The 14,281-nt window shown below is 34.1% G+C and overlaps 1 protein-coding gene across 1 annotated transcript in view; it reads left to right on the top strand.

The window, feature by feature from the left end:
- Nucleotides 1-3,975, top strand: part of LOC101270501 (N-deacetylase and N-sulfotransferase 4) — a 251,015-nt gene extending 247,040 nt beyond the window's left edge. The window contains exon 13 of the mRNA XM_049708891.1: nt 650-3,975. Within this exon, the coding sequence (XP_049564848.1) occupies nt 650-769 (120 nt within the window). The 3' untranslated portion in view covers nt 770-3,975. The remainder of the gene's footprint in view (nt 1-649) is intronic.
- Nucleotides 3,976-14,281: the final 10,306 nt, after the last annotated feature.

Below are 14,281 nucleotides of genomic sequence, written 5' to 3'. Positions count from 1 at the left end.
TCCTTTTTTAAACCATTCATCTAAAAATGGCCCATCACTCCAGCTTGGTTAGGAATATAAGAATCACAGGAAAGATCATTATAGTGATCTTTATAATGAGACCTTATAATATCTTTGAAGAAGGAATGCTTAATGATTTTTCAAAAAAACTGTTTTGGTCCTGAATAAATATAGAAAACATTTTATAAATTGCAAGTTATTTCTTTAATCATGAAATTCAGCTTTTGTGATTATGTTCATTTTTCATCTTTATGCTATGACCCAATTTTACATAAAGTGACCAATTTAAAAAACAGATGTTTTTTCTGTAGATTTGGTACATCTGGTCCCTACGTACCTCATTCTTCTTTAGTATTATATACTTCTTATCAACTTTTCTCCCTACATAGACTTCAGCAATCCCTTAATAAATTGGTGTTTTAGTGGTTGTATAAGGCACGTAAGCTATACCTGGACCCATTTTTATTTTACAGCTATACTTCTGCCAAATATTTTCTAATGGTAAAAATGAGTGATATCTGCAGAAAAATACAAAGAAATACCTATTTTACAGCAGGTCCTAGTGAAGTAGAATTTCTTAAGAAATGTGCGCAATCTCATTTAATGAACTTATAGCTTCCTTTGCCTTCTTTTTCTTTTCACTTTTCAGTCTAGAACCTTCCTCTCTAATTACTACCGAGATCATAATGTGGAACTGTCCAAACTGCTACACAGACTGGGGCAGCCTCTCCCATCATGGCTGAGACAGGAGCTACAAAAAGTGAGATAGCACTGGAGAGAAGAACCAAGGCTCCCAAGATACTGACTTTTACTATGAAACAGAAAAACAAACCCCCCATCTTTTATCCCCTTAATGCACTTGTGACTGTCAACAGAGGATCGTGTGAATAAATCTCCTTCTATCTTTTTCATAAAATGAAAACCGTTATATATGCCCTCATTGGCAATTACTAGCATCAATCCCTGTGTGACTTTTGAGAAATAATGTGGGGTTTTGTGGCATTATCCAGTTTCCAATGTGGGGATCATAACACAGCCCAGTTCCTCTGTTGACCATAAGGTTTCAGAAACTGTTTGACTGAGAACACTGATTATATGCAAGAGACAAATTAGAATCTTGAGGAAAAGATAAGGACTGAGATATCTGTAAATGAGGCTAGTAGTAACCCAATATCTGAATTAAGGGCTTACATTTTCCCTTGCTAATTTAAAAACAATTTTGATTTTGTTATGAAATTATAAGTATAATCCTATGCTCTTATTTTGAGCAGTTATTACTTATTATATTTAGCCCACACATGTTTTCCTCTGTTACTCCTCTTTATGAATTTCTTTGACTTGCTAAAGAAGTTGCAAAGTTGTAACCTTCCACATTTTTGGTCTGTTTTCCTCTTATAGGAGGAAACTATCTGAAAATTTCCATATTCACTGACAATAGTATTTTATCTGGCAAGCATGCCATTCTCAGTGAATTTTGCATTTATGGTTCCAACAGCGGCTATCAGAGATTTGGGGGGAAAATGAATGAGAAAGTGCATACTTTGCATAATATTAACTAATGTGTGTAAGGCCATCTTTCCATGGGTAAAAATCTTACCATACTATTAATCTAGGTATTTCCACCTTGACAATAATGTAGTATTTATATATTTTTTCACTATCCACAGAAGAAAAAAACTTTATTGATAAGACATGGAATGAAAATACCAGTATGTGTTTACAGGTAGAGAGAGGCACTTGTGCCTTTTATGTAGTACATGTCAATCGTTTAAAGCATGGACTTTTATATGTGTCAGTATGTATACTAATGCAGAATATTATGTTTTTAATGCCTATTGAACAGAAGAAATGTAATCTAAAGCTTACCTCTTTAAACACCATGAATTCTCTAAATTAAACCATATTTCTCATCCATGCCATCCAAAAATTAATTTCTAGAGAAGAAGTGATGCTCTTCCTGTCTTAGAGTTATAGGTTACTCTCCCATTTGGAGGATTTTTGTCTCATTTGTCAATGAAGTTATGTTAAAGGTTTGTTAATCTTTTCCGTGATACATGAATGTAAAATTTCAGCAGAACAGTAAATCAAAGTGGCTTTGGTAGCATTACCTATCAATCCATCCTTCCTCCAGAGTAATTTTTCTATAGGCTGTAAATAATATTACTTTCTCCTATAATTTGAGCAGTTATGCTTGACATAATTCAGTGTCTTCAAAGGAAACTGAAGATCATCGTTTCTGTTTATTTGTTGTTTGTGGTTTTAAGCAAACAATTCAAGTATGATCTAAAAGAGAATCAAGAAACAGGATTCACCTTTGGATCTATACTTCATTAAGATGTTTGTTTTTCTGTTGTTTTCCCACTGCATCTAAAGGCTCTTGATCTTTTTCAGAAAATGTTAAGATTTTTCTTGGGTATGAATTGATACAAATCACAAAACTGTTGCTTTTGCTGTTCTTTGTTCAGTGTGAGACTCAGTTTCTCCACCTTATTGTTACTTAGGTGAGCATGTGCTTGATAGCATTCCATTAAAGCACACTAAAATCGTAAGAATTGTGTATTTAGAACTCTAACTTTTGATTTATTTGTTCACTAGTTTCCTCCAGTTACATTCTAATTTTTTCTTTCGTGAAGTAGAGATTAACATTTTTTTTCCCAAGTGGGAAAAAAGAGATATTTGTAGAAAAGAGGGGAGATACTTTTCATATTGAGTAAAATTCATATAATTCAAAGTCTACCTAATCACCAGATTTTTTTAAATGTAACTAATTTTCTTCATTTTCTTATTTTTTCTAAATAATGTATACAGTATCATTCACCTACCTACGAATAGCTGGGAGCAAAATTCCCACAAATTCAACTAGTCTTTTCTTCCCTGGTTCATTTCAATCAGTATGCACATTTTTCTTACTAAGATTGACAGTGAAGACAACAAAACAAATTTTAATTATGTAATTCATCTCTTACAGTAAACTACTTAAAGGGACTCTGGGCTATGAGAAGATTATAATAAATCTGGAAAAATTTTAGTTTTAAGAATATCTTGGTTTTCCCAATTTTTACCCACTGGCTACTTCAGAACTATTGACTCAATATTTAGCATAGGTAATAGTTTAACTCTAAATAAATTATCTTTCATGGTGTTGAATGACATACTTTTAAAAATTTTAAAGAACTACCTAAAACCTTTAAACAAGCCAATATTTCTCCTCTTTCCTTCTTTTTCTTTATTCCAACTGCCTAACTTACAAATATAATCATTGATTACATTAATAAAGGTAAGGAACAATATTTGTTATAACCCTATATCAAGATATATTAATATATGCTTTTCAAATACCAGCCTCTAAAAATTATATTACAAATCTCATACAAAAACAAATTTTGTTGGTGTTTAACAATGGCCTCAAAACAATTAAATAAGCAACAATGAAGAATGCTAGTGAGAAAAATTTATACTCCTTCTAACACTATTTTTTTTCTACAAAAAAGATAGTTCTTCATCCAATAAGAGATTTTATTTGCCTTGATTTCAACAAACCCGTTCACATATACCTAATGGAGTTTTTGTTCTTCTATCTCACTGTTTTAATATGATATAAAGTGACCTGCTTACCATGAGTGTCGATTTATTTTTAATTATGCAAACAATTTACACTTGAATAATATCTTACAAGTCTGCTTTTGGTGGCTAGATATTAACCATTTGCTTGATGGCGGTCCCTCAAAAACAATGCTGGCCAATGATTTCAAAAAGAAAAAAATCAAAGAGTCTTGCATATAGGATTTTACTTCAACTGTAGGAACACAGCTTGGCCATAGGTACATATGTTTGTTCAGTATATGTATATATATGCAAATGAATATTTTCTTGTGTGAGCCAGTGAAGTGGGTGGGGAGAACATAAAGAGAACTCTGCTTTTACTGAAATTGTTAAATAACTGATGTAGTACATGCATAACATATCTTCGGTTCTCACTTCTTCAGAATAAATATTACTGCTGGTATGGCCACTAGAGTAATGTTGTTTCTCCTCTAAAATCCAAGGTTTTCACCCATAGGTGAATCTATTTCCTTCCCTTTGACTTGGTTCGCTCTATACATGTTCCCTAAATTCCAAACATATAACAAGTGTAACCAGGAAATTATGAGAGGGGACTTTGGGTATCTGGGTTCACATCCCAGTTCTGCCTCAGGCAAGCTATGTGACCTCGGACAATTTGTGGAACTTCCCTGAGTCACAGTTTCCTTTTTTGTAAAATAGAGACAATAAAGTATTACTCATTGGGTCACTGTAAACATTAAATGAGAATATATTTAGACAACTTAGCCCATTGCCTAATGTGGTTATGCTGGAACATGTCTGTTACAGAAATAACGTATAATATTCAAACCACTATCTCTTTTTTCATCAGACAAGAATATGTTTTTCTATTCCCTTTAATAATAAAACATATATATCTTAAACATATAATTAACTGTATTTGGTTAAAATGAGAAACTGTCTTCACCATCATCATTCAAAAATAAATTTCGCATGACTCCCTGCTATTGTTCTGATCAACATTCAGAGAAAAATCATTCCAGCTCAGTCCCTTCTATTGAAGTCTCTTTGTCCCTTTCCTCCTACCTACTTAATCCTCAGTTTATCTAGTAGAATATCTTCCCCTTATCTTCTCTTTATATCTCTCTCTTCAAATTTTTTGTAACCCAACAGATCCTCTATCAGGAATATCAGGTCTAGAGGTACAACTCCCTCAAAGGAAAGTCATAAAATTTAATGAAGAGATACATGTAATAACAAATCAATGCTTAAAGATACTAGATAGTTAAAAATTACAAGAAAATTTATCTGAATTCTCTACGAGTCTTTATTTCCAACTTCACCTCTTGTGATAAGATCTCCTTTCCACAAATGAAGCACTCTATTATATAATATATTGCTTCCTATTATATTTATTATTACCAAATATTATTTTTGTTGCATTTTTCATTGCAAATGTCTGGTATTTCAGGCCCCCAATAAGACATTTATATAGTTAATTTCCATTCAAAAACATTTTACTGTTTCTCATATTTTATTTAATACAATATGTCTAAAATATTATTTCAACATGAAATCAATTAAAAAATTATTAATGAGATTTTTATACCCTTGTGGTCATACTGAACCTTCAAAATCTAATTTGTATTTCACCCGTATAGCACATAACAATTTTGGACTTGCCACATTCCAAGTGCTTGATAGCTACATGGGGCTAGAGGTTTCTATGTTGGACAGCACAGCTCTAATCTCTATTCTCTTCATCTGCTTGTTTTTGATCACCTCCTATTCACCTCAATGATGAGAGCTGAATTCTTGCCCTATAGTTATCAGGGGATGCCAAACACACAACTCCCAATACTGAAGAGGTGGGATCAACAACGGTTTATTTGTTACATATACTCAACAGCCTGGGAAGAGGACATAGCACACCATGCCAGATGCCAAAGGGGCTGCACTTGGGAAGAAATGAATAACCAGGGCTGTGAGAGACAAGCTTTGTAGCACCAAGAGGTCGAGGTGGCCCTTGGTTCCTGCAAGAACATGTAATTGGCTAGTTTGAGTAATTCTCAGGCTGGCAGGGAACTGAAACCCACTTTCAGGGACAAGCAGAAACTGTACCTGATCCACTTGATAAGGACAAGTTTTGGCTAGGGTACCTTGCGCACAGAAGCAGAAAGGAGGCAGACTTTGTGGGTAGGCCATTTAAGATCATCCCAATTTTCCAGATGTCAACAAAGTATGAAATATTGAGTCAACTTAGGCTTCACACCATACCTCTAACCACTGTTTTACTACAGGCTCTCCTTCTCTCTCCTAGAATTTTGTCACACACTCTAACCTGGAGCTGTCATTTCTCTCTAAATCATACACCACAGTAATGGTGGAATGGTCTTTATAACTTGTAAATAGGATCAAACTATTCTTTACCTTAGAAAACCTTCAAATGTTCCCCAAATGTAGAGGACAAAATGCAAACTCCAATATATATTCCGTGAAGTTCCTTTATGATCTGTGATTTTGTCTACCTGGCCATTCTTATTTCACAATCTTTAAAAATTACATTCCAAATTCTAGTAACAATCACCTATTTACAATTCTCCAATTACCTCATGATTTTTACATCTCTAGGCCTTTGTACATGCTGCTGCCTAGAACACTTGAATTGGTATTGCTAATTCACTAACACAGTACCACTTTGAATTTCAAGCAACCTGGCTGTGTAAGTCCCTTCCCTTTTGCTTGCCAATTCCTTCATATCTAAATCACAGAAGTATCAGTCTTCTCAATGTTGCATCTCTGGCCTTAAGTTGTACCAGAAATCTTCCATTTCCCTTGGCATTAGGCCCTCAATATCTGGGTAATAATGATAATATATTTATCACTATAATTCCAGCAGCTGGTTTGATATTCTTAGATTACACCATTATTGTTTCACCTACATTGTAGTGTTGTCTACGTGCTATACTGTAAATTATTAGAATGAGAGATGTCTTTTCCTTTTTTCGTCTCTCATGCGTAACACAGTACCTGGCACAAGATAAGTAATTGTTAAATGAACATATGCATTACTTTATATCTTTATACTAGTAAGAAATGAACTTCAATCTGTAAGCATAAAACTTATACAAAGTCATTCTCTCACTCATAGCACCAAGGTGTACGTATTCATGGCTGTTTGCATTTAAAGGTATTGCCTGTCCTCTAAAGAGTCTTTATGTTTGTACATCCCAGTTGCCTATTCTTATCTAACAAGACCAGCCAAACAGACCAAATTAAACATCCCTAGACATATCAGGAATTGAACGACCCCGACTGTTGTTTTTTTATATTGGTGTAAAGATCTCACAGTAGTGCTGCCTACAAATATGTTTGTTTGCAATCAGTACAAAGCTAAGAGCCGCCTGTCTACAATGCCCTTCATATGGTAAAAGTGCATGGCTTAGAATTAAAATGAGTTCAACATGCTGAAGGGAATAAGAGATCATTGACTTGGTATTTGACCATTGAGGCCCTTGAGTTTTAAAGATTTATTTTTCCTACTGACAAAGAAAGTAACGCTGATTGTTTAATGATACATGTAAAATGTCTGTGGAAACACTGCCAAGAAAAAACATCGGTGGAATTGCTATGTCACAAACGTTGGCACTTTCTCTTTCAAATCAAGTGGAATTCAAATATCGCCATACAATCAGATATGTCCATGTAAACGCAATAATTTCTAGGATATTCTTAATTATTTAAGACTTCATTCTCATTTTCTTAAATCTTACAAATCTTTTTGGAATTCTAAACGGTACACCAGGAATAAGACACTAGCTGCAGGGTAAGACTATATAGCAGAAAAGAGAAGCCAGAAGCCAATTTGAAAGGATACAAGAGAATCAGGACTACATTTTTGTGGATACCAATGACCATTTCTAGATCACATGAGTTGGTATGAGACCAAAATCACTGTGGGTTGTATAATTGTCAGCAGTGATTTCAGAAGAGCAGCAAGAAACCTCAACTACTTCTGACCTGGAGCAAGAGAAGGCATCTTAGTACCTGGACCAAATGTACCAAGGAGAGGAAAGGAAGGGTGTGTCAGGAGAAGGTGTGTCAGGAGAGGAACTTTTATATTGAGTATATTTTCCCCCATTTTGTTTGCTGATAAAGATGGACCGCAAGTCAAGGATAGCGTAGTGTGCTTTGGGGAGTGTTGGAGGTGGGGGGCTTATTGTAACACAGGATTTGAGGTTCAAAACCAACAGATTGTGGTTTGTCTACATTATCTAAAATAAGTTCTCTTCACGCTATGCTCTATGGAGTGAAGCTATAGACATGTTTTTCTTTCTGAACTTCCAGGTAATAAAGTCTACGGACTAAATGCTCACAGGTCTAAATCAATTGTAATTCTCTCCTACATGTTCCCAGGATGTTGCCTGGAAATCACAGAGTCTTATCCAGAAGCCTTTAACATCTCGAAATTAAACATATGCAAACCTATAGCTATGTATTGAAGAGATAAATAATGTTCCCACAGACAAGACCCTGAGGACACTTGGTTCCCATTTCAGTAGCACAGTGAAGCTAAAAAGAAACATGACAATAAACTTAGTAATAAGAAATTATGCCTTTGTCACAGGTAACATGCAATGTATACAATCACCAGCCATCTCCTCCCACCTCTTTTTATAATCAATATAAAAAAGCAAGCATTTAGCATTGCCTGTGCTATTCTCTGAAATGAACCAATGTGTATGAACCCCTCATGATTTCTGTGACAAAATCTCTCAAACTATTTTAAGCTATTTCAACCTGAAGAGAAGTCCAGTGCATAATGTGTTATATGGAATTCTGAAGCCGGAGTCAAAGCTCAACTCCTGGCAATGCCACTTATCCACTGTGTGAGGTTCCTCAGGCACGTTACTTACACTCAATATGCTACAATTTCCTCATCTCCACATTGCAGATACTAATATCAGCTACCCCTTGAGGTTATTGTGACGATTATATGAGTTAAAATACATAAACGCACCTAGAACAGTAGCTGCCCATTATGAGTGTTTGCTATTATTAGCTACTTTGTGCATATCTATTTCAAAATTCATATTTTAAAATGCATATCCACACTTTAAAATTCTAGTTCTCTCAACTATTTTTATGTGGTTGACCAAGTTATGGGATTCTTATGAGTCTCATTTCTTCCTGAATAAAGAATTGAGGATAGGAACCTAAAAATAGAGCACAGATAAAAGAAACTAAAGTCCAAAATTTATGAATAAAAAAAATTATAATTGAATACTGAAATTAAATTAAATTAAAGTTTCCTGGAAGGGATGGATTTATTCACAACACTGAGAGAATGTGCAAAGCAGATCGCCATATTTATAAAGAATAACACAAAATTGTTTGTGTTATTATTGAGAAATAATAGAAAAGAGAAGTTCCAATTGATAAGTTATAGAAAATATCAATCTAATTTTTTAAATGGAGTTAAAAACAACAGCAACAACAGTGTAATCTGTAAACTACAGATCATTGAAATTAACAATTTGTGCTGCTCACAGGCAAGTTTGCAATTAAATTTGCCAAGAATACTCCACAGAAAACTACTGTCGGGACGTAACTTGAGATGAGATGGAATGTCCAAATTCCTCACGTGATTCAGATATAGTCTTCGGACAACTCTTTTTGAGGTTTAAGAGTTCAGATATTTAAACTTTTGAGGCCCCACATACATGGATGTAAGTAAAGCATCTATCTTGATTTCAAGAAGTCCTGCCAGCTTTATCTTCCAAACTATTCAGGCTCCAAGAATGCCCTATCACATCCAAACCTAGGGGCACCCTAATTCCAGCCCCTGCTATCTTCTCGAAGGGAACTAACCCTTCTCACTCACAAATGTGAGCACCTGTAGCCTATTTTCCACATCAACCTGATCAATTCTTTGACCAACTTTCCTATCACTTCCCCCTTTACTCACCGTCTTCAGTTCACACCAGCCCCCTTACTTTCCTCTGATTTTGCCAAACAGGAGAGCAGAGCCTTCACACTCCCTGCCCCCTCGGCATAGGCATAAATACTACAATTTCCCCAGGCATCTGCACTCCTTATCCCCTCCCTTCTTTCAAGTCTTTGCTTAAATGTCACCTCATCAGGCAAGTCTTTCCAGACCCCCATACCATCATTCTCCCATCTATTTCCCTGCTTGATTCTTCTCCCTACCACTCATCACCAACTGGTACACGAATTATTTGTTCGTTTGTCTGCTTCCCCAAACTATAAGTTTCATGAGAAGGGCTTTTCTTTCATCCATAATTTTGGTATGCCCTGTGCCTGGAGCTCTCCAGAACTTTGTATTAAGCCCTCAATAAATATTAGTAAAAATAATAATAATAATAATTAAAATAAAAACAAGATATGTATAGAAAGTGTATACACACACATACACAAATCCATATATAAATGCATACATATGTATTACGTGTGTGTGCATTATAATACAGATTAGTAATCATGTCTCCAATACAGCAAGCATGCCAAACCGCTGTATTTTGCAAAACTGAAATTTATCATCACTGGGAATGCAGTATTGTTTTCTTTTTCAAGCTGTTTCACTTCTAAAAGCAGGAAATAAATACTTTTGTCTGTAGCATTTTATTCTTCACATTATGACACTTATACTACTTATCAACAAATCTGTTCTTTCTGGTTGACTCTATGATTCAACTTCTCCAATAAAAGTTTTATAACAGGAGTCTAATGAATTAGACCCTACAGAAAGAAAAGTAAATTGGTCTGTTTCAAAGATCAAAGCTACAACAATAAGTTCTATGGATTTATTGCAGACCGCTCCATTGCTCCAGACAGGGTGATGAATGCTTGTTTCCTAGCCTCCTTTACAATTCTTTTTAAAGACAGAAACTGCTAAAATCTATTCCACCGGAATCACAGAAGACAAGGGATTCACAGACAAGCCAAACAAGAGATGCCATATTGGATTCAATGACATGAGCACCAGGAGAAAAATGGTGATTGTGTGGGACATGTTAAAAGATTGCATTCAGGTACTGGTCTTAGAAAGCCTGTATCATGTCAAACCTGGGAAAACAAGGAAGGCCACAGAAATAAGCCTAACCCTTTGGGATAACATCAGAGCAGTCTGGGGGTAGGACTGGCCAGGCCAGGGAAGAGAGTCCTTGCGGTCCAGGAAGCCCAGAGGAGAAGCAGCACCCAGGAAGACAGGGATTGTGACTTGCATCTCAAAGAGTCCAAGGCAAGAAACTTAGAAGAGGATTATAAAATAAAATGCTTGACTTTATCAGTTGTTAAAGTCTAGAAGGGGATTGTTTTTGTTTCTGTTGCTGCTTACCTTGCTAGGAGGAAACCAAAATTGGAAAGATGACTCTGTGCTACCAGGCATACTGTCACTAATTAATTTTTGCAAAGGCTGCAGTTCTGCTACATATGTCTTGGTGTCATATTTAGATAAAAAAGAAAAAGAACTCAAATCATCGAATTCATTGTTAAAACAAGTTCAAATATAGGAAAAGAATTGAGCATAACATTTACATGATTAAGCAAATGACATTCATTTTAGTTGGTATAGGTGATAGTTATTTCCCATCCATAATTTATCAAGTCATAATTTAGCAGCCAATAATTTAATTTAAAAGGATTTTGAAGGTAAATGAAACAAGCGAAAAGTACAGATGAAAAGTTGCTAAAAATTCACCATTTGCCTTCTTAACATGCTTAAATCATTTTTAAACGAATAAGAAAATAAAGTTAGTTTGGGCAATTGGTATGGTATTTTTGATCAAAATAATCATTGTAGGGCTCCACAATGAACAAGAAATTTGGGGACAGTAAATAATAGGCAAACTTTAAGACACTATATTGGTAATATTATATGAAGTGTTACTTTTCCTGGTATTTACGAAAATGAAATATATAACAAAAAATGTTTGTCCATGGTACCCAAACACATAACAAAAAGATTTCCTTTTTTTTGTCCATGTGTTATATATTACTGGCTGGTCCGTATATGATTAGAAACACATTTTTAATTTAAGATACATTTGTGCATATTGACACTGTTCTGCAATTGTACAGCTACCAATTAAACAATTTAGTTCCCATTCATATTAATAAAATTGTTGCAAGTATATTACATATTATACTACATATATGTATTAGAGCTGCTTTGTTTCAGAAAAAGTCCCCACCAAATATTAACATGTCTTCTACTACTTGTTTCTGCTGGAGGAATGATGGTGCCTCATAATCCCACAACTGCTGACATGTCAAGTGAGAGTAATTGTCCAAATTTCTCTCCTTCATTCCCCCTACAGGCTTAGAGTGCCATTTTTATCAAATTTTAAAAGTAGGCTATTCATGTACTTCTATTGAAATATTACTGTGCCAAAATCAAACTTTGTTGATCAATAGAGCTTTTAGTTTATATTGTTAGAATTATTCTTGTTTTTCAAATGTTATGTCTTTTCCTGTTTATTCTCCAACACAATTTTAATACTTGACAAAATTAAATAAACACATTAATCCTATTACAGTTTTGAATGGAATTGAATTATATATAAAATATAATTTAAAATGTCATTAAATTATCCAGTATTTCCATCAAAAATATTGTGCAGTTAAGTCTTCTTTTTTGCATAAAATTATTATATGTATAAAATAAGATTTTAGAGATGTTTATTAAGACAATTAATTAACATTCATTAGTCCCTAGTTTCCTCCACACATTTTATAATTTAGTTCATATTATGCATGAGGAAATAGTTTCCCCAGCGTCATTTCTAAAGTGTTAGTTTTCATTAGGGGAAAACGGTTGTTCCCATGAGACAGCTACAAATATCTTTTAATTATTTTGCCTTGGTACTATATGACAGTTTTCCAAAATTTTTGTTTTTCAGTTGATTTCCTTGAGTTTCTTGGATAGAAATTTTTGTAATAGAAAAAGCACGATAATTTTCTCTCTTCCCCTCATATAGCCATGTATCATTTTTTTAGTAATTAAGAACTTCAAAAAGGTTGAACATTTTTTTAAATTAATAAAGCATGTTCAATTTGCCTAATTTAGGTTCACATGAGTTTGTTTCTTTGTATCTAATGGAGCATATATGAGCCAATCAAGCAGTTTCAGCGTTAGGCTCATTTAACCATTTTAAATTTTAAACCCTAGGATCTTCAAAACATAAGTATAAATAAAAAAGAAACATATCTGGAAGGTTTGTAGAATGTGAGCGAATCATGAGACCATTCCTGGAGGAGCTTATTAGATTTCTATCACCTGCCTACAAAGCCCCATGAGATAGTCTCACATTCAATATTGCTTCATTACAAATACTAGTGATGCATCTGTAAATTAATAGATTTATTTTAATTATAGAAACAAAAATATTGTCAAGACATTAGAGACAAATCTTCCAGTGATAGGAAGAGAGTTCAGAGATGCTTGTGTATAGTTAAGCCTAGACTGAGAGCTGCTCAGTACAGAACAGTGCCAAAACAAATTTTTAAATTAAAATTATTAATTTTAATTTAATAATTTGCTAAGCTAAGTTATTTAAATCAAACTTGGTTGGACTGAATTTAGAGGAACATGCAAGTGGCATTTTTAAGTGTGCTTTCTATAGTATCCTTTTCTCTAGCAAGGTGACACTGTTTAAGTACACGGGATTAAATATCATCAAATGAAAAGATAGGTATACCTGGCAAGAAGAGTTAAAGTCTGATTTAACTTCATAAATCATGACTTTGAATAATGAGATAACAGACAATAAAAATGTATATGGCCGCGGTGCTTTATTATTGAACTATATGTAATTGCTTTATGACCAGTACCATATTGACCTAATAATTTATTCTGCAAATTTATTTTTATATTGATTTTCTATCCAGAATATAAAAATGAACACAATAAAATTAATTGGTCTGCTCCTGAGATATATCATTTAGCGTTGACTAATCAGGAAAAATAAAAGTAAGTGATGACATTGTACTTGTGAACTTCTTTCCAAAAACTCCTTGGACCTGGGCCAAAATCATAGGAATTAAAATTCTTTATAACGTTGACCTACCAACGCCCAGGCCTATACATACCCATCTGATTGTTTTCAGATTATTAATTTAAATATGCAATATGATATCAACTATTCTCAAATACCCATTCTTTTTAATCAATTGAAATATTTCTTGTATCTCAGATCCTTCCAGAGTCTAAGTCAGAAGTGCTTGAAATTGACTGACCACTTTCAGATGGATTGACACTTCAGCCGTAGCTTCACATACACCAGAGTCATCCATTCACTAAATAGATATTTATAGATCCCTTAAGATAGTTCAGGATTACTAAGTGTTAATGAAAAAGATACAGTTTCTGCCTTCCAGTTGTTTAGAGTTAAGCAGGGGAAGAGACAGATGACCAGTCATTTCAATGCAGAATGCTACTGTTCTGATAAAACTGCCCATGGATTTATATGGGAGAGATAAGAAGGGACTTGATGGTGACGTAATGCATGGCATGGCTACTCTAGTTAACAATACTGAACTGTATATTTGAAAGTTGCTAAGAGGGTAGATCTTAAAAGTTCTCATCACAAGAAAAAAAATCATAACTGTGTAAGGTTATAGATGTTAACTAGGCTTATTGTGTTGATCATTTCACAATATATAAAAATATCGAATCATTATACTGTATACCTGAAGCTAACATAATGTTGTATGTCAA

The sequence above is a fragment of the Orcinus orca genome, chromosome 4 (genome assembly GCF_937001465.1).
Source record: "Orcinus orca chromosome 4, mOrcOrc1.1, whole genome shotgun sequence".
Taxonomy (NCBI): domain Eukaryota; kingdom Metazoa; phylum Chordata; class Mammalia; order Artiodactyla; family Delphinidae; genus Orcinus; species Orcinus orca.
Note: the sequence above shows the minus strand (reverse complement) of the source record. Positions and strands in the feature narration are given on the sequence as shown.